This window comes from Pangasianodon hypophthalmus, chromosome 14, assembly GCF_027358585.1.
Source record: "Pangasianodon hypophthalmus isolate fPanHyp1 chromosome 14, fPanHyp1.pri, whole genome shotgun sequence".
Classification (NCBI taxonomy): Eukaryota; Metazoa; Chordata; class Actinopteri; order Siluriformes; family Pangasiidae; genus Pangasianodon; species Pangasianodon hypophthalmus.
The window spans coordinates 16,302,127-16,324,547 of record NC_069723.1 but is presented as its reverse complement, the minus strand read 5'-3'; the positions used below and the strand labels follow the sequence as shown (position 1 = coordinate 16,324,547).

Genomic DNA, 22,421 nt, shown 5'->3' with positions numbered 1-22,421 from the left:
CATCTCCTGGTCTTTTTCCTGGTCTTGAATGCAGAATTGCATGAAACGGCAAGTGTACAGGTGTTCCCAATAAAGTCATCTGTGAGTGTAACAACTTGCACAGGGACTTGTATGGCCGACACCCCACATAAACAGATTAAAACATACAAATTGTTGCTGGTTTTCTTGCACTATCCAATATTGTCTATATATTACACTTTTGACAACTAAGAGCCTAATGTGTATCAGAGACCTACAGCATGAATGCTTTAATTTATCAAACTGAGGTCAGACAATGAAAAGAATTCATCAGGAGTGTCCCATTTGTTATAACACTCCTAAACTACACTGCTGGCAAATCCATGCACTACATCACAATACATCACCACAGAGTGCAAGTACCCAAGTGCACTTAACAGCATGGAGTAAAGGCCATATCAGCTTAAAGCCTACCTTTATCTCACTGCAGCCCTAGGTGGGGTCTCTGCACCTCTGCACTAATGTTTTAAGGTTTTAGAGAAACAGGCAGATGTTGAACCAATATTTGAAAATAATAAAATAATGTGCTGCCCAGAAGGGTTATTACATCATAAAATATAAGAGCCTATCATGCTCTAATATGCAAATGCGGCCAAGTGACACAGATTTACCAAACCTAGAGGGTGGATACATGAAACGCTGGGGGCTTTTACAATTTGAATATTTTTCATGAGGATTAAACTATATGACAAAAAGGTCCAGTTACATAAAATTCCTTGCTTACCAAAGACCACATAAGCAACTAATATTATTGAGTGGCATCAGCATTTACCTTTTAATTCCTAAGCATTAATGATTAGTTTATGGCTATAGATTAGATAAACTGTTTCATAGTGGTGCTTCAGGTTACCACTTTTGACTAGCACCATGGACAGATGAGACATGTCTGTCCATTCGTCTTCACACATTCTGTTTTTGTCGTCAGCTTTTTTTTTTTTTAAAGAAACCACCCAGTCAGTTCACTAATCAGACCAGAGAAGGTAAATAAAATGAAATATCCATGAAAGTCTGTGAAAAATCTCCCCTTTCTGACCTAACGTCTTGAGCCCTGTAGCTGTCTTCAGATAAATAATTTACAAAAAAGCCACAACATAGGATCTGCTACAGAAGCAGCCCTGGTTCATGTTTAGAAAACTTGTAGAGCTATGGAGTTTTTATATTTTATTAGGCTCTGCTAGAGTCATTTTCCAAATACACAGTTTGGGCTACTGAAATACTTTGCTAGGTCTGCATCTGGACCACCATCTACCATAGGCTATATGCTTCTATAGGCGCTTCTGTATCTTTATCATCTATGTAATTACAATTATTTTTTAGTATAGAAAAATCATATGATCCTTTGAGCCACTATAAGATTATTACAAGCATCTCTTTGAGTTGCTCTCCGCAGAATGAACATTGTATTGGACAAAGAAATTGGACAAAGGTGCTTGACAAGTAAGTAAGATTTAAGAAGAATAGGAATGTCTGTTATACACTACAGCTTTTCAGCAGTTGAATTATTGGCTTTTGCTAGACCTTGACTCTATTAAATCTGAGATCATGTATTAGCCCATGCTGCAGCCAGACACCAACAGGAGAAAATGTGTTTGCTGTTGTGGCAGTAAACAATAAGCCATTCTACTGTATTGTTCAACTAAATAACTGAAATGGGCCAAGTGGTATGCTGATTTGACAATACGCCTGGTGCTGAAATTTTGCCCCCTATGGGATGGAACCATTCCTCTGTCCCTGCATCTACATGAAGCGCAGCGTGCTCTAATAGTGACTGAGAACATGCAGTCCAGGTTTTGGCTCTTTAAGCACGACTTCCTGTTTCTCTGAGATCAAGTGTTGGTAGGTATGTGATAATGAGGATAAGTGAGCCACCACTGTTAGCTTACATTGTGTTTTTAGTCAATCGTCCATGCATACACACACACACACACCCACACACACACACACACACACACACACAGTCTCACAGTTGGGTTTCCCTCTTTCACAAACACTGGAATACACACCCATGCAAGTGCACTACTAATTGTAGCTAAGCTGTTACACCTCTGTAATAATAGCAATTAAGCAACCCTTGTAATTATGCTCTGCTCGTTACATAGTTAATGTCCGTAATTACAAATTGCACAGATAATTTCCTCCTCCTTTGGAGTGCTGTCTCTTTCTCTCCAGTCATTTTGTTTGCACGATGTATGTGAGTAAGAGAGACAGAGAGAGAAAGCAACGTCTGGCTATTGTAGCAGCTGTGTGGAGCTTTAATGCGACAGGCATAATGAGGATCACACACAGAGTAAAACAGAGATGTTGCACATAAATAGACTCCTCTGGTCCGGCCACTTGTTAACAAGCTTCAGCGTGGACTGTCCCTCCTTTGTCCAGCTCAGCCGGCTCTGAGAAATATCCGCCCACAGGAAGCGGCTAATTGGCTCTTAGATCTATTGTTCAATTCACATTTGTGATGAGCTTTACAGAGCATGAAATGAACAATAAGTTGAATCGGATGAGCCCATGATGCCAAATGGTCTCAAAAATGAGTCCTCTGACACAAAAAAACACCACATGAAGGTGACTGTAGTTTTTGTTCCCAGAAAACGGCGTTAGATATGTATTTTTGTGCCACCTAAAGTTGCGAGTGAACCAGTAAATGCATTATTTCAGATGAGCCGTATTTAGCTCCGCATGACTGCAAGTGATTACTCCTGTGGCGCAATCTCAATTACTTTTCTTACTCTGAGTGTGTGTGAGTGTGTGTGTGTGTGTGTGTGTGTCTGCCTGAACTCCATCTCCCCACTCTACATTCTCTGCAATTTTTAAAGTGAAAGTATCCCCAGTGACATACACAGGCGACCTATAAGACAATAATAGCCTATTCCATTTAAATTCATAATTTAAATTAATAACGCATTTGTATTCATCGACAGCCTGCCACTGTCATGTTAGAATTGAGTTTGGCTGGAGCTTGCTCTCAGCCACCTCCGCTGTTAATAGCTCTCTCGTATGTGAATGGCTCTCTGATTGATGCTATTGTCAATAAGGGCCTCATACACATCACCATTTCAAAGTAGGTATTTTTGAAATTCTGTTTGTATTTTCATCTAATAATTCCACTGAAATATTTACAACTCACTCCGTTTCCCTACATTGTGGCATGTAGAAAGTTTTTTTTTTTTAAAAAAAAAAGCAAATATCTGCATCAAATGTACATATTTTACTGAAAGCAGTACTTTTTCTTCTTCTTTTTAATGCAAACCAGCCCATACAAATGATTCATTACCCTTCACTCTTTTCAAAAACCAAAAGAAAGATAAAAGATGAAAGACAAAATAAAGTCCTTAAGATAGTTCAAAAATGGCTCACAGCCAAGTTCTGACCACTGAGGATGATGGATGGATGATGGAGTTTCAGACTGACAGGGAAATCAGCTACATAGATGCCAGTGGATGAAATGCGTCTGAACATGACTTCAGGGGGTTTGAGCAGGTCTGTGTTAAAAAAACAGCATTTACTGCCAGTGAGTTTATCTAATTTGATGTGTTTTAAAAAAAAGATATATATATATACAAACAGCCAAAACAACAGTTACCCTTTTTAACTTTTACAGTTACAGATGACTAGCTCTGCTTTTTTTTGCTTGTATCAAACGAGATTAAGGATCAAGCTTGGATGCAGGTAGTAGTCTTTGAGCAATGAAGCTCTAGAAGTCAGATTAATTTTAGATGAAGCTGAAAATCTCACAGGAAAATTTGGATTGGACTAGCAAGTGTTATTATCATAAAATCTAAAAAAAAAAAAAAAAAAAAACCCTATCAGCTTTCAATATGCCTTTGTAGTAATAATTGTTATAAATTATATAATTATAATTATATAATTATAAAATATATAATTATACAAATTACACAAAAAGCTATTTTTATATCATTATTAAAAAAATACATAGAAAAAAAAATACAATGTTTAGAACTTGAAAACAGAGCTGCGAATGGCAGTCAGTGCTCACCCTTGTTGCAGTTATTGTCCCCCTCCAGCAGGGGGCTCCAGGGCGGGTCTCCCTGACTGGCGAAGTGTCTCATGTGCAGGTAGCTGATGGTCAGGCGGATGACCGAGGCCTTGTCCAGCTGGCTAGTGATGGCACCAGGGAGAGGCAGCATTTTGGCCAGCTCGAAAAACTCAAAGTTTTCTTTACCACGACGAGAGCGAGCCGCATTTCGGGACTTCTCCTTCCGCAGGTTTTGTAAACTACAAGAATGAGAAGCGTGGACAAAAGACATCGGAGAGAGTGGGAGAAAGGATATGATTAGTTTGGTATCTGTGGGCAGAAGGATGAGATCATACATTGGTTTTTTTTCTCAAACAAATGTTATTTAGTCTCTTAAAAAGAATAATCCACCTGGTTATTTCTCGAAAAGAAAAAGATTGCAACTTGAAATGTGCTCATTCTTTGTAAGGGAGGGTCGATTACTTTTCAGTGGTGCTCAATATTGACTGTTTCACACTCAGGACTTTCCAGGACATTTTCTATGATTAACCAAGATTTAACAAATACTTTGATATTTGCAGGCTTTAGATGCCATATAATAATTAAATTAAGGTGGTTCATACACACTTGCCCAGCTAAGATTTAATGGATTGTATATTGTAAGTAAACAAACAAACAATCTGATGCCTAATTAAAAAATTCTTGTCAGACTTCTGACTATTTTAGACTCTCTTTCTTGGCTAATGAGAAAATTTCCCAGCTAGTAACATTCTCTGAACAACTTGGTTCTAGGAACTTTTGAGTCTTAAGGACACTTATTCTCTATAAGGTTTTTAAGTGTGCTGAGAAATTTCCTACAATGATTACTGCAACAATTTAAGTTTTCTTGTCCAACTAGAAATATTGCTTGGAACAACATTCCAAGAATATTATGAAACAAACCAACATGACTTTTTTTTTTTTTTTTTTTTAGGAAAATTTCAAGTACATTATTTTACAAAATTACAATCTAACTTTCTTGGAACTTCACTGAACGTTTTGATAATGTTCTTAACTGAGTTTACACTTTTCAAGGATAATTTAAAGGAAATTGTATCCATTTAAAAAAAAATCTATTTTCCACGTGACTAGAACACTAGACTGTATATTTCCTATTTACGTTTTCTAAGATGTGTGGGAAGCCTGTTGCTTGTATAAATTCTTGGATCTATTTCTAAATTACTCAAGGATCACACAGTGAGATCAATGACAACAACAACAAAAAGAGAACTCATGAGAGTGGTATAAAAATGTACACCTTTCCTGTTACCCAACTGTTTCTGCCTTCTGTTTTGAGAGAGCTCTGAAATCAGACCACTACAATTCCTCTATAGTAAGGCACTCAGGAGCAGGTCAGGAGATCGAGGCTGAGAAAGCAGAGCTAACCTACAGTGGCAGCGAGGGAGCGATCACCCTGTTCACTGCCTGTTTCCATTAGATGTGCCCTGTTCCAGCCCTGCACTAACCTGCGATCAGTCTAGTCAGTTAGTGCTTACTGATATTATACCAATAGACTGCAGAAAAGGCTGGTCTTGAATCAGTTCTCTGGGGTTAATTCTCTGAAAGAATACAGACATTGAGCTCTTTTCACAGCCTGCCTCCTGGGTAGCAAGCCTCAAGTCTTGATTGAGGGATCAATGGAGAAGAAGGAGCATCTGAGAGGTAGGCCAGGTAGCCTGTCACTCTGATTGGGTATCGACCTGCCCTCAGTGGGGCCTGAGTGGGGGGAATTATGTTGTCACGGCGACTCCACAATTTGTGTCTGTGCTGGAAGAAAGAGCCGACATGCCCCCCTCACACACACCCCATGTGTGTGACATTGATTCTCATTCTGGGGGGCTGTAGATATGTAACAGCAAAGAGAAAGGGGAGGAATTCAAAGAGAAAGGAAGTGTGTGTGCATGCGTGTGTCTCACAGTATGCGTATAGAGAAGAAAGGAAAAATAAATGAGCCTTCAAAAAAACTTCATTTGTAAACAGTGGCTAGTAGCTAAGCTACACCATATGTGTTATTTGAAATAATATAACAGAAGTGGCACACATTCCATAACCTGTTGAGTGCAACAGGATATTCAGGCAGGAAGAAATGTTAGGTTGGATTTTTGTAGTGTTTGACTGGATTGTGGGAGGTTATTTATTCTTCCTTGCCCATTAGTGGCACTTCCAGATTTTAGAGCATCGTGTGGCATGTGGCATGTAAAAATACACTAAAGGGTGGTATCAGCTAATTATGTACAGGACAAAGGTCTTCTTGGTGCAGAATATAATGGCATTATTGAATTATCTCTACACTTTCTCTATAGTTTATTATTTTTGGCCAAAATACTTACAACACTACACTGACATAAATCAACATGATGTAGATATGAATCTCTATGTTGCGATACCACAGTGATGCTGAATGATGATTGGTTGATTAATTTTCTCTAACAGCAGCTCGGACAGTAGTTCCAGCGTTATATTAATGCACTTGTTTCTAATACAATATACTTGCATGGTGATTTCTCCACATAAGTGGATAAGAAAAAAAAAGAGTAAATAAACATGCTTATAAGGTGAAGTTTTAACTATACATGTAGCTATAAATCAATAAAAAGTATGACTTGTCATTTTTAAAATAAATACGTTTCCAGCGTTGGCAAATTGCTGTGGGATAAGAGGAATAAAACACTTCAGGATGTGCTGTTATTGGAAAATAATCAACTTCATGGTGGTAAGAGTACACACCAGCCTGTCGCTGATTATTTTCCTATAACAGTTTTATTCCTTATATAAATTGCACATGAAGAATAATCCTCTCAGAAATGTGATCTGAGATCAGTGCAGGGTCAAGGCTTATTTTATTGCCACCTACATGTGCATGGTAGTCTAAAAATCAGAAGATGTATAGAGGTGGGTATAGAAGTCATTGCATTTTGATGGATGAATATGTTAAAATGTAGTTTTTCATCAGACTGATACTGATAAATTGTGCAGATTAGACAGAATCCAAGAACTAACAAGGTTAAAAAAGGTAATTTCATGTTGTCTTTAAGTAATGTGTGTATCTCTGTGTGGGTGAGAATATGTGTCTATTAATCTGTATATGAGTCTCTTGAATCTTCTCTCTGGTTACTAATAGCAGTTGTGCTGTGTTCTCTCACAGCCTGTAAAACAGACGTGTTCTGTGTGAAAGAGCCCTTTAAAACATCTCGTTATTACACCGGACCGTCTCTGGAGAGGCACAATCAATATGGCACCATCGATTCTGCTGAGTTTTATATCCACCTACAGACGAGGCAACGTTAATAATTCCACTGAAATTTCTTTAATGTTTCACTAATGGAACCAAACACAGTCTGTAGTGTACAGAGCGAAGTTTACCCATGCATGTGCACTATATTTTAGTGTATTTCAGACTGACTGGGTTATGTTGTTAGGTGTGTGGGTGTGTAGGTAACTTACCCTTGAGGATTGGTAGTAAAACATCATGATTTTGTGTGCATGCTGTGTTGAAATGTAATTTCTGTTTTTTTAAATAAATAAATTGAGAATTTTGATCAAGTTTTCCTTGCTGTGTTCAGTCCAGTTTTGATAAGGTGCTAATTAATATCACTGAGTTGATTAAAATTCAGGCTTTTAAATTCACATGACACAGTGTTCATAAAAAGTTAAGTTTAAAAAGGAGAATAGATCTTCATACTTAATCTGTATTAGACTGAAGGAAATCCAATGAGATTTCCTTTGCTAGTTCATATAAATTTTTGTGAGATCAGGTTTATTTGGGAGAATAAACCCTTTTCGCAACATCTCATTTCCCTTTAAGCAATTTTGTATCTCATTGTTTTAAAACATTTTGAAAACTCTACTTTATTGTGATTACTTTTCGTAGGAGCTTCTGTACTCGCTTTTTGAAGGAGTATTTTTAGGACTAGCTGTAATTTGTATGAATATAAATTCTCCGTTCATGTTTATTGGACATACAAATATATTAAACTGTAACAGAGAGCAGAAATTATACAAATATGTTTATAAGTGCATATTCCTGATTTCTACACATGCATGATGATTGAATACAAGACAAGCAGTCTCACCAGGGCAGGGTGGGAGGTTTGGCGAGGAGCCCTTGCAGGAAGTCCCACTCCACACTAACACACTTTCCCTCACTGACGAACGGCATGGCCGCCATCCTGTTCTGCACACGCCGCCGCCTCTAATGCAGGCTGTGATCGGCCGAGGCTATGTCAGACCCAGATCTCCCGCAGAGGGGCTGAACGAACAAGAGGATAAAAGACAAGAAGGAAGAAGAGAAGGGTTAGCTGATCAAATCACAACCCTCATGTTTTACTGATTACTTCAAAGTGCCTAATTGACCCAAACAATCTCTTGTGTAACAATACAATTGCAAATTTTATATGAAAAATTGTAGTATATTACATTATATCTTACTTTATATGTTATGTGGATTGCAAACAATAGAATTTTTATAGAAACAGACACACGAAACCCCTTTACATGGTATAAATGACCTTTTTCTCAAAATAATCTCAACATAATGCCTGTAATATACATATGAATTATTTAAAATGACAGCAACCCTCAAGTGACCACACAGAAAGATGCAAATATAAACACATACACACTCATCCGGTCCAGCTTCCAGAGTTTCTAGTGCCATTTCAGAGGAATCCCCAGTGCTTGGCTAGTCTGTATGACATTTAAAGGGCTGGCTTGCCCTCCAGCAGCCTGGTGTCACCCCCACCAGTGCTCGCTGCCCTCTGGCCAGCCCTGGGTGCCACTCAGCACTATCGTTGATCTAAACCACTCTGGCATAAAGCCCTGGACTTACATCACCTCTTTGACCTTACCTGGCACACACATAGACACACACCGACATCCGTATGACCTCTGGTGTGAGTCGATGAAATCTATGACCTGACATTCAACCCAGCTAAACCTGCATTAACAGCTGCTTAACGTTGGACTATCTGCTTCATCGTGACTGAGAAAAGCTTAGGGACTAAATAAGAGCATACACATGATGTGGATTGAAATGATGTGGTTAATGATCTGAGCAGACCTGAGAAAAGCTTATACACTGCTTCCAGTAGACAACAGACTGGAGGTTTTCAATGGAGAGTTGAATGGGGACCACTGAACCTCTGTGGATGAGGAATTTTTGCCTCTGATTGAAGCTGTGTGTGCGTTCAACTTGTGAGACTACACAGCATGCAACCATGCAATCTGAAGAAATATATATCTATATCAGAAATATATATATATCAACAGTTTTATTTTAAATCCCATATTTACTTTATAGTCATTCATATTTTAGTAGCTTAAATATTATTAGTCAAAACAAGTTTTTTTTTTGAAAATTTTGTTCCAGTGGGAGAACATACATGATGTGGATTGACAATCTGCCAGATGTTGTCAGTTAAATAGAATCAGTGTGTGAATTATTCAGTGACCTTTGTGAAAGCCATTTTGCTAACTTTCATATATTTTAAAGTCTTATTTTTCTGTAGTTAACACGATACTAGCTAGAAAGTTGTTATATGAAAGAAAAACCTTTATGTACTGAGACAAAATAAATGTGAAAAGCTTGGAACTAAAGGGAAGTAAACATAGCTTAGCTACAAATAAGTGGATTGACCATGCTAGCTGTAGCTTGTGAGAAACCATCCTAGTTAACCAGCTAATTTTAGAGGATAGCTAGCATCATATCTTGAAGCAACACTCTACACAAATAACTGAATCTCCTTCAGTTGTGTGGTAAATGAATTCAGGGCTCTCACTGAAATGACAAGACAAAGTTAGTTAGCTAATTCACAAATAATTGCTCAGATAATTATATTTCGCTTAACAGTGAATATGTAATGAGGCAGTCAAGCTTGAAGCCGTGTCATCAGTGAATAAAGTGTCTTTTTGACACAAATGAACAAACATATTTTAATGTGTACCCCAAGCCAGTGTAATTCTCAGCTAGTCATAGATAGACTGTTATCTTTTTAGTGGCCAATTCTGACTGTTCTTGCAAAGTCGCTGTAACTACAAAGACATAAGCTGTGAAAATACCAGCTATTACATCTCTCTTCTGTGAATGCTCATAGGATCAAAGTAAGATAAGCTACACTCCTAAACTCTCTGTTTTTCTCTCTCCATCTATCACACATGCAGTCATGTTATCAACCATATCAAAGTCCTCTCTGGTATTTAGTCTATCTCTTCCTCCATCTAATCAGGTAAAATCTGTCTCTCCACCCTCACTAACTCTTTAGACATTGCGGAGGTGCCTTCCACCATAATCATTTAATTAACTTTATAACCTCGTAGCCGGTTATGTCACTATGCATGTTCTTTAAAAATGGACATACCCATGAGCAAACACTGAAGCAGGTGATTGCCTATGATAAGACAAATTCAGTGTCAAAAGTGTCACTTCTGTGCTATGTCACTTCCATACTAGCAATATAACACATAATATAAACATCTATGTTTAGATGTGATACTGATTTAGCAGACAGCATGATTTAGTGACGTGAAACTATACATTCAAGTGCAAAAATGTTTGTGTACCCTTAGAACAAAATTAAAGAGACAAACAAATTTATATCAATTAAACATTAGGTGAGCTAGGTTTTACAGGGTCAGATCCTGTAAATCAGTCCAAATAGTCTAAATAGTTTATGTTAAAATATTAATATAATTTTTTTCTCCTAATTTCTCTATCTGAATGTTATATAAATATTCTCTAATTTGTATGCCTGCTCTGTACCTCTTTCTGTCTTCTTTAAATCATGTCTACAGACTGAAAGGGTCTTGGCAAAACATCTTTTAAATCTTTTTTTTTTTTCAGTTGATTATGTCTTAAGTTTGAGCTTGGTGTATTGGTATGCAGCAAGATATTTCTTTTTTTTTATTTCTTTTTGTAGGTAAATTATCCTTTTTTCCATTTAAAAAGATTGGGGATGCAAACTTTTGCACTCCTTTTAAATTGTGTAGCCTTTTAAAAAGTGTAGCCTTTAAATTCCACCCTGCGGGGTGAGAATTTTCACAGAGCCAACAATTTAATTTGATTAAAATTTAGTGCCATGATGTGATTAGAAATCAGTTCTTTGTGTCTCTTGCTGTAAAATGATTTTTAAAAAAATCTTTATTATCTACATTATGACTTTTCCTGATATCTTTAAAATATCTCATTTTCGTCCATCATGCAAAACACTAGGGTTGATATATGTCCAGAGGGTTTTTATTCAGAAATGTTTGATAATACTGATATTTTTAAATGGTAATAATAATAATTGTTTAAAAATTATGCATGTGCCAATGTAAAAGCCTAAAAGTGATGTGCACTGATCCAGATGATACATTTTATATATAACATCACAGCACAATATTTTGATGTGGAAGAGAACAGACAGTGCACTGATGTTCTTTGTTCCTATTCTTTTGGGATTTGTCTACTACAGTGTAAAGCTGTTCATTTTTATTTTTTTTTTGAAGACTAACAAAGTCCACTGTGCCTTAAACTCTTGGCCCTGAGAGCAGTGATGGCAGGTTCTGGTGGCCGGTGGGTTCTCACTGTGGCTGGAATACAGAAGCATGCTGGGGCCGGGGCCACGGTTGGGGACGAGGCCAGGGTTTATGTTTGGCAGAGCTTGGGCTGTTTGTTTTCAGAGGGGATCATTAATTAGGGCCTCCAGCTGTCAGAGCTTCGTTAGCATGCTCCGCCCCACCCCTCAGAGAGGCAAAACAAGGAAATGAACACATTAAAGCCACTTCGCACGCACACAATGCAGCAATCCAGCTTCAAACACACACACACACACACACACACACACACACAAATCCCAGTGTTATTCACCCCATATTTACATGCCAGATGTTACACTGCCATTCTGCTTTTAAATGTCACACACACTCGCATGGAGATGACCACCAGATTTCTAGTCAGCTGTGGAAACATTTACTTTTTTTCAGGACCTTGACCTTCAGGTGGTCATTTCACTTTTAGCCAATTGAGTATGGGCAGATCACGTGAAATAAAGCACTTGTTTAATGTTTCTCAGTAACAACACTCTCTACTCTATATGCACTTTACTGGAGAGTTTACATCGAAAGAGTGTAATAACACTGGTGGTTACATTAAATTGCGATAAAACTCATGTTGCGCTTCTACTGCTATTGTTCAAGGCACTAGACGTAAACATAGCACTCAGTCTTGAAATGAGCTTTGTAGCCCTCAAGCCGGCTTGTCATTACCAAATTTAGTAGCCAGTCAGCAGGTTCACTAGTCAAATCCTGAATGGTCTCCCTGTTGTTGTTTTTTTTTAAGTTTACTGTCTACTAATCACAACTGATGTTTTCCCACCTGTTTCCATTCACATCATCGGGTCTTAACAAAATATTAGCCACAAATTGTCAATTCTCTTTCAAGCGTATGGTTCTTATTTCACTTTCCCTCATCATTTTCTTGCGTGCTGTCTGTTCCGTCACCATTTAACTGGATGTTTTACACCAACATTATGTTTTTCAAATTTGATCTAGCTAGTTTTCCAAGCTGTGAGAATAGATAAAAAGAAGACACAACAAAAATCATAATTTTCTTATCCAGCTATGAGATAAGCTGGTGGAAGAACAGTCAGGCCGTGGGAAGAGGAAGGCATATCAGAAGTGGTACAGACATTCTGCATGAATCCGAAGATCCATGGTTCCATAGTATAGTTCCATGGTTCTATAGTATAGTTCATATATTTATTGGATATGTTTGCAATAATGTAAATAACCCTGCAGCATATATGGTATATACAATATACTTTAACAATGAAAGGTTTGGACACACCAGACTGAATATTTTTAATCGCCTTAAAAACATTTTTGATAAAGGCTTATGGTGGAAATTTTTTATTAAGTATTTTTAAGTAGTTAAATCAAGGAGTTTTAATTTATCATTATATAATTTCCACAAAAAAGGGGAAGGAGCTAACACTTTCTGGGGTCTTTAAGAAAAGCCTCCTGGCTGAAGCGCCTTCATGAAGCAGCCAAGAGTGCGCAAAAGACCATGAGAGATATTAAGAATTAAAAAAAATGGATATTTTTATTTATGCATAATTGCATATTTCATAAATGGTAGTAAATAGTGAAAAAAGATTTCTAAATTTCTGATGATAATTTCTCTCCTCTTCTGAAATACATTAGGAAGTCAAATATAGTTTCATGTTCTCTGACTACTGATCAGTCAGCACTGTCCATCCTGCTATCTCTCTCTTTTAAGTAGACTGACCTCTTGTCTTTCTGAGCAAACTGCTATGTTTTTTTCATGCCCGACCTTGGCGATTCGCGATCATTCCCCCTCCAAGGTTTCCCTCATGTCTCGAGGGCTAGAGCTCACGGCTTTGCTTTTCCTACACCATTAATTATCTAATGGAATCAATACACCGTTTGATTAGATCAAAATGACCCTGCCCCACCCCTGACCAGCTACAGATATGATGAGGGTGAAGCAATGGACAGCAAGTGAAGCCAATCAGCATGTCGAGCTCCTGATCTTGTGTTTTTCCCTCACAATGAATGAACATTATCTCAGAAAGATGAAACAAAATGATTTGCAGCTGCATATTTGCAGATGTTTATGGGTGAAAGAGGAAAAGAAAAGTAGATGTTTTCAAAATTTGCCCAACAATTCTTATATTTAATGCAGTCGAGCCTTTTAAAGCCTTCCTGGTGTTTGAATGGAAACTCTTTCTTTCTTCATGAATGGAAACTCTTTCAATGGAAATCTTTCATATTCACTAAGGCATTAGAGAACATTTAGTAGGTGAGGTTATAAACTTAACTTTCATACACATTGTTATAATGAATGCTGATTTTTAGCAACAGTACAAAGTAAAAGAACAGAAACACACACGTTGCACACAACACACAGCAATGATCACACATTCCCATGCAGCCCAGATTCCCCTGAAGCACAGATAGGTTGCTGTGTGTATATTTCTAGCATTAATACAGTACCTGTGCTCCATTATTTAATACACCTCATCCTCAATCTGAAGTTAGAATTTATGAATAAAATATAATTTTATTGGTTTTAATATTTATAGATTATTTTAGATACGTGATCTCATTCATATATCACACCTGAAGACATAAAATGTGTCTATCTATCCATCCATCCATGCATCCATCTATGTACACCAAGATATAAGAGAGAGTTGTGTATATGTGACTGATCAGCTTTAGGCACCTGTTTGCACTGTATGCGCTTGGTCCACTTTGATGCATTTCCCAGATTGAAAACAAAGCTTCAGCTTTTTTTTTTTTTTAAAAAAAGAGGTTGATGTTTTGTGGGTACGGAGAAGCAGGACTCTGTGTATGAAGTATATAAAAATATCTGTGTGTGTCCCTGCAGAGTGGGTTATGAATGGCAGGAGATGTTATGTAAGGGCCACAGCGGGCTCCAGTGGACAGGCTGACCACAGATCAGGTCAACCGAGTGTGACACCAACAGCCTCTTCCTGACACACCGCTGACACTGTCTGTCACCGGACCTGTCCGTCCCGTTCTGTGCATATGTGTGTGTGTTGCACCGTAAACAGTCCTATTGCTCTCTCACCTCAGACTGTGTGTGTGTGAGAGAGATAGAGAGCTCATGACAGCATTAAACACCCCAACAAGCCCTGTGACTGTGTGTCTGTTTACATTTTCCTTTCCACTTCTGCACTTTCAAAAATACTTCCAGTGAAGTTTGCATGATCAGTAGTGCTGGATATGTACACATACGATGTACTACTCCTTCACTGTATGGGAAAGCATTGAGGAAATTACAAAGGAGAATATGCTAAACACTTGTGAGTCCATATGACCTGAAATTAAGGTCCTCTAGAAAACAGCAGCCTTAATAATTAAAAAGAATGGCGATTAATAGAGCATCTTATGAATGAACACAAATATTTTGTAGATGATTTTAGGATTAAATCTCAGAAGCATTAGGAGCAACAGGGATATTTTTAAGAAAAAAAAATACTAAAACAGAAAATGAGTTAAGGACAACACAATGAGAAAAACCAGAGTGGGTGTCTTCTGATACACACACACACTCACATATATCAGTAAACGCTTTAATCTCAGATTAACTGCTTCATCTTTTTAAGTCTTTATCACACCGCTAATCTGTTCTCCAGCCTGCTGCCTTACCAAACTTTTCACCTATAAGCAGTAGTATTTATCTAGTATTTATCTTTCTTACTTTGATCAGGATGAATACCAAAGCAGGTCTTATCTATTTTTCAGCCATCCTCATATATTTCTTCAGACTTCATATATTTACTTAGGAACAGGATTAATTTGGCAATAAATACTTATTCAGGAGGAAATTAGGATGAAATTAAAGATTAAGGAAGATGAATCACAGCTAAATACAATCACAAACTGATTAAAACTTATCAAAACAAATGGCCTAAAATATATATATATATGCAGCTTTTATTTTTAGATTACATTAGAGTAGCCAGTCTGCCTATCTGCTATTTTTAGGAGGTTGGAGGAAACTGGAGTACCTGGAGGAAACCCATGCAGAGGCTGAGACAACATGTAACAACTCCACACAGACAGACAGATAATAATAATAATAATAATAATAATAATAATAATAATAATAATAATAATGATGATGATGATGTGTGTTGTTAAGTGTCATCATTGTCCCTGAACACAATGCTCTCTAGTAAAGGTTTTCTGATTATCCAGGTTAAGGTCACTTAGAACAGCAGTGAAGACTGAATAGACAGGCAGAAGAGATTTTAGTTTGTTAGAAAATCAAAAACACTCCTCATTCTTCAGTCACTGGAATCACTCATCTCTTCACACAGTCAGAATATAAACGTTCAGATTTGTTCATTGCAAGCAGTAATATTTTTAATAGTCTCATTTAATCCAAGTGATTAAATCCACAGGCATCGGATAACAAAACCGTGTTATCCTCTCCCTCATGGTAAGTAGCTTACACAGACAGGGGCATCATTATAGAAGAGTTAATCCTATAAAATCCATTAATTAACAGAGACATAATGTAGAATAGCCCTGAGCGGCGGGCTGCGTTCATCACCCCAGAAAAAAAACAGTGTGTGTGTGTGTGTGTGTGTGTGTGTTCAGAAAAGTGCCGACAGTCTCAAACTTTCCCACCATCAAACCCACAGGCACATGGCTACTAACAAGTGCAGAGCAAAGCCACAGAGACTAACACAACAGCTAGTGAAAGCCTAACTCAGCACCAGTCAGGAAGAGGAGTGCAGTGTTTAATGTAATGAACACACAGTAAACAATGACATGCCACAACTAGCACCAAGTGCAAAAGCACGTGCTTAAATGGTGTGTGTGTGTGTGTGTGTGTGTGTACACACTTTGCAGAACAGAAACTACAGTGGACTAACCTGATGTGCATGTCCAGTGTTGAGCGGCTATGCTGGGACACACGCTTCCTTCCTTTCCTCTTCCTCCCTTTCGGATGCCCCTGGACTTGGACAAATACCTTACGCACGAGCCGCACGTTCCAGGACCCTCACGCGCATAGGCGCGCGCGCACATACACACACACACACACACACACACACACTCTCTCTCTCCAGTGGGTTACAAGCAAGGGGTCAGACTGGACGGAGAACAATCCAGTTCACTCATACACACACACGCCTCGCTATCCACCACGAGTGTACGCGGGACAGAGAGAGAAAGAGAGAGAGAGTGGAAGTGTGCGTGTGTGTGCGTGCGCGCACGCGCGCGTTACCAATGGCAGAAACACCTGCGCGTCTCTCACTCCCTCCCTCCCTCTCTATAACTCCGTCGTTTTTCTCTTTTTCCCTCTCTCTGCACTTTTCTTCCTACTATCCAGCTCAGAGACTTCTCAGATATGACTTGAGGGAAAAGATAGAGTATGCTCTCTCTCTCTCTCTCTCTCTCTCTCTCTCTCTCTCCCTCTCTCCCTATCTAACCTATCCTATCCTAGCAGGAGCTTTTTCTCTTTATTTCCTCTCGGGAAAGCAAGCTCTGCACACCAGTTGTCTCTTCACTCCCCCCACTCTCTCTCTCTCTCTCTCTCTCTCTCTTCTGCAACTGCTAGTAAATATAAAAGGCATGCTTGTACAGCCTCTGCCTCAGTCTCTCTCTCTCTCCCTCCCTTCCACTCACTTCTACTCCTCCCTCTCTTTCTCAGTCTCTCCCTCGCTTTCGTTTACCCTCCCTCCTCCTCCTGACTGGCCCTTACTTTCTTTCTCACTGTCAAAGCTGCCTTTCAAATGCTGATTAGCACCCAGAGTAAAAGAGAGAGAGAGAGAGAGAGAGAGAGGAGGGCTTTGCCTAAGAACAAGGAGAGGATTCCACCACACTGAAGCACAGTGTAAACCATTTCCTTTGCCACTTTCACATTATCTCTCAGACCTTACACAAAGAAGTGAGCATCCTCTCACATCCATCAGAGGATCTCCAGACACAATCACACTCACACACACAAGCAAATAATCTCACTTGGCTAGTTAGTTAGCTTTTTGCGAAAGCTATTTCTCTCTCCTCCCCTGTTCGTTCCCCTTGCCCTCAAACACTACTCAGAATATTGATACATCGGCCCCCTCCTTTTTACCCTTCTCCATCTCTCTCTCTTTCCCTCTCTCTCTCTCTCTCCATCACTCACTTTCTCCACTGAATACTGATAGGCTGTCTACTTCGTGGTCTGGGTTTCAAATTTTTTCTCTCTCATTTTCTTACTCTCTCTGCAATCATGAAAAGGCCCAAAGAAACATAAAGACTGGAACACGCAGCAGAAGTTAATGCACTGAGCTCAACATAAATTCAGTTAAGTACCATTTCAGTTTATAGACAGCTAATATGGGTTTACTCATAAGAGAAGGGGATGTGAAGAAGAGACCCTGTTGACACTGGGACAGCAGGATCAAAAAGGCAAAAAAAAGGGGAACTGGGACTTTAGAGGTCATAAAGACAGATATCATACATTCAAAATAATACTCCAAGATAGGGGTGAGTGATATAACAAAAATATCTTAGCATGATACTTGATGTTCAAGATGTCTCTATGATGCACAATATGTATGATGATATATAGGCTTGCTTTCAAAGCGCCAACAGAACAGTAGTGTTGCTTTTTAAAAATAAATAGTGAAAAACTGAGTTTGATACTTTTATTTAATGTCTACAAAAATAAATGGTTTAACACTGAAAAGGAATGAAAAAAAAACCCTGTATTTTTGTACAGTACTGTGCACAAGTCTTAGGCATATGCAAAGAAATGCTGTAGAGCAAAGATGCTTTCAAAAATAATGAAATTAAACATTGCTACATTTTAAAAATACTGTAAAGAGTAGTAAACAGTAATACAATAAACAAAGTCAATATTTGGTGTGATAAACCTTTGTGTTTTTATTTATTTATTTATTTATTTATTTTTAATTTTAGTCTCAGTTACAGCTTGTGCAGTTTTATAAGGAAGTTTCACTGAGTGTCTTGGAGAATCTGCCACAGCTCTTCAGGAGACTTTGACTGTCGCACTTGTTTCTTTTTTGCATGCAAACCCAGCAGCCTTCATTATGGTTTTTTTTTTCTTATGTAATATGTTGCTTTTTTTTTACTGACATACAAACACTTTTCTGTAACAATTAATTTTGTGTTGGAAAACTAATATTTGAAAATATAAAATGTTTTTGTACTGACCCAATAATGCAGAAGTAATAAAATAAACATCTATAACAAATTTTGTACTAAAAAAATAGGGTGCCTAACAATACTTTTGCACTGTATATACAATCAGAGTTTGTAATTGTTATAAAAAAACATAAAGTTGGAAAGGGATATTGCAATATCTCACCGAAGTGTACTGTTACATAATTTATCATGATATCAATATTGTATTATCATATTGCCCAGCCCTAGCCGGGAATATTTCAGCCTGATCACTATCTCCTGCACCTGTAGTATATAGTCGCTGAGCACAGATGAGAATTTAGAAATTGATAAATTTGTTGAACTCCATTAATAAGCATTCAGAATATGAATCTACTATATAACACAAATTCAAAACTATAACTGTTTCACTAAAACAGTCTTGGGATGAGACATATATGTGAGAATGCTGCTGTTTTATGCTTTTTTCAAACCTCAAACAATAAATTCATTCATTCATCTTCAATAATTGCTTTATTATGGCCAGGGCTGTGGGGGATCCAGAGCGTATCCCAGGAATGCTGGGCACAAGGTGGGAATTCACCTTGGATGGGACGCCAGTCCATAGCAGGGTACCAGACACACACACACACACACACAGGGGCAATTTCACATAGCCAATCCACCCAACAGCATTTTGGGAGGTTGGAGGAAACTGGAGAACCTTGGAAGAAACCAATGAGGACATGTGGAGAACATGTGAAACTCCAAACAGACAGTAACTCAAGCTCAGGATCAAACTGGGGACTCTGAAGCTGTGATGGCAGCAGTGCTATCCACTGCACCATCATGCCATCCTCGAGCAATTCAGTACAAATTAATATTTTTGTGGTATTCATGAGCCATCAGGGTGAAACTGCTGCACTTCCATGTTTATGTGGAACCACAAACTTATCCCTCTGAAAAAGCTCTAAAAGAACAAAAGATGAATTTATGAAAGAGTTTTACAGAATATAAGTTTTGCATAAACACTTACTGTCTCAACAACTGATCTTAAACTTCTTCCATTATAAGTGTGTTTTGAGTAAACAGTTTTTTTTGTTTTTTTTTTTTTACTGTAGGGAAACCTATTGAAATTTGTGCCTGTGGTAATCACACACAGTAGATAGCGATTAGGATAAACTGTCACAAAGTGGGCCAGTGTATTGATGTAAATGTGTATGTATGTGTGCGACAGGGGTTTTGCTGATATCTACATTTTTGTATTTTGTCTTTTGTCTTTGTTTTTCCTTTATTTTCATGTGATCCATGAGTCATCTTCTTTGGTTTGAGGAGACACAAAGAGAAAAAACATGTGATTCCATACTCCTTTCTCAGCACTGCGCTTGGATTACTGCTGTCTGGAGATCTCATTATCATCTGTGTAATGTCTCTGCCTTCACCTGTGAGACACAGCAGCACAACTTTTAATACTTGACATACCTCAATGTACTCATAAACAAAGCACTCATGTAGGAAGTATGGTGTAATCATCAGAATCTACAGTGTGTTCGGTTGAAGCACAAATATAACTGAACAGACCACATTCAACAGGCAGGAATTTCCCAAAGTCACTTTAAATTGATGGATGTTAAGTGAAGTTGCTTTAAATATTAACAATGAATATATCCCAGTATAAACATGTTTATAAAACAGGTGGATTGCTAACTATAAATTGCCCCTATTATGAGTGTGTGAATGTGTGTGTGTGTGTGTGTGTGTGTGTGTAAAACCCAGCAATGGACTGGCATCCAGTGTGTATTCCTGCCTCAGCCCTCAATGTTTCTACGAGTGGCTCCAGTTCCACTGCGACACTGACAAGGATAAAGCAGTTACTGATAGAAGAAAAAATGAACGATATATGCCAAGAAATAAAAAGTGATATTCAGCAGTTTTTACATATAAAGTGTATCTGTTCTTTTGTCTTTAATTTAATTCACTGTTCCAGCATTTTTGAAGGCACAATTATAAAAGGCAAGCCATCTTAGATTCTTGAAAAATCATTATTCAAACTGTTTTTACTTTTAAAGTGACACACTTTAAACACATTTTAAATAGATTCTTATTTTAAAAAAATAAGCCAGTTATCCTTATGAGGTATTGAAGATTGAAGCTTCTAATTAGAACCGTACAGTTTAGTACTTCTTCAGCAGAGAGCACTCTAAGTAAGCCTATTTAGGAAGCTAAGAATTCTGAACTATCCAAAAATCCCATGAAAGTCTTTTTTTTTCAATTGTGTGCAACTCACACCAACAAATTTTATAATATCCCAAACAATCTGTCCATATCTTATCACATCTCAATTGTTCATATATGTGCAAACGAGACTTTAATGAGCCAGTATTGCAGCAGCTGAGCTCAGCTGAGCCTCAGCCAGACTCAGATGTTCTGGATAATGCAGCTGAAAATGTATGCCATCTACTCATTTTTTATGTACTGATTGAAATGAAGTTGTATTCTTGAATGTCAAATCAAATGTCTTCTGTGATTAAAGTAAACTGTTTTAAATTTTACTAAATAGCCTCAAACTTGCTTCAGTAGGTCGCACCTGGATGCTGTAGATTCATACCTAAGAACTGCTGCTGTAATCATAAAGACTGTCCTCTGCCTATCCCGGAAGTCTTATTCAGAATATACTCCTACTGAATATCCTTTCAACTCCTAACCCTAACCCTAACCTGTATACTGCAATGATTTATAATCCCACTACATGGTGGCTTTGGAGTCCCCTTTTGGTTCCTCTCAAAATTTCTTCCTCATGCCATCTCAGGGAGATTTTCATTGCCACTGTCCACTCTGGCCACTCTGTGCATTGTCACAAAGTGCAAACAAAAACATTTGCACTTTTAGATGTGTGAAAGGTCCATGCATACAACTGAAAAATATATTAAGATTAAACAGAAAATGCCCCATTCTTGCAAATTTGTAACTCATTACGTGACACGATTTTGAGAAGGTTAAGGTTAGGATTAGGGGTAGAGTTAATATTTATACTCTTTCTTACAACATCCTGTCCTCATTTGTTCACGTTCATATTTTGTTTTTATTGAGATTGTTCTTTTATTTTATAAATTCTAAATTGAATTAAAAAACACTCTTTATTTAATATTTATCAGCTTATCATGAAAATAAAATTTAAAAGAATGCAAGTTGCCAACTTTATTGCTGAGCACAACATGCAAAAACGTCCAAGCAGCCAAAATCAGACACTCTTTTGCTAATTCTCCCTCTGATTCCTTCCCCCATTCGCACTCTCTCTGCTATTCAGCACTGACCCATTGCTGTCCTGCGCCGCATCTCGTACCCTTCACCAGCTCTGTCAGCACAAAAAGTAATTACCACCATAATTTGCTCTTTTCTTTTAGTGAACATGCCAGAGTGTGTGTTGTGCAATTTTGTGTCCAACTGTGTATGTGTGTGTGAATATACATCTAAATGTATGCTCATATTGCCTGGCTAACCTCCCACTGGTCCAATTACCTCCGACCCAGAACCCCTTAATCTCGATCCCCTCATCCCCCTCTCACCTCAAGCACAAACCCCTTGTTCCCATGCGAATGCCCCCTTCACCGATCCCTGACCAGTTTGCTCCCATGGCTGCTTCCTTACAAACTTGGTCCCAGGTGAGCTGACGACATCAGCAGGCTTAACGAGCTCTGAATATTAATGAACTGTTTTAAATACTAATAACATGTGCAATTCAATG

At 38.0% G+C, this 22,421-nt stretch overlaps 1 protein-coding gene across 2 annotated transcripts in view; it reads right to left on the bottom strand.

Moving 5' to 3' along the window:
• Positions 1-17,166, bottom strand: part of npas1 (neuronal PAS domain protein 1) — a 39,426-nt gene extending 22,260 nt beyond the window's left edge. Inside the window, exons 1-4 of one of the 2 annotated variants that reach the window (XM_034310940.2) lie at positions 16,441-17,166; positions 8,104-8,279; positions 4,013-4,251; positions 3,387-3,497 (exon numbers count right to left, since the gene is read on the bottom strand). In XM_034310940.2, coding sequence (XP_034166831.2) covers positions 3,387-3,497; positions 4,013-4,251; positions 8,104-8,198 — 445 coding nt within the window. In that variant the 5' untranslated portion in view covers positions 8,199-8,279; positions 16,441-17,166. The remainder of the gene's footprint in view (positions 1-3,386; positions 3,498-4,012; positions 4,252-8,103; positions 8,280-16,440) is intronic. The other variant, XM_026934616.3, reaches the window with a different exon arrangement.
• Positions 17,167-22,421: the final 5,255 nt, after the last annotated feature.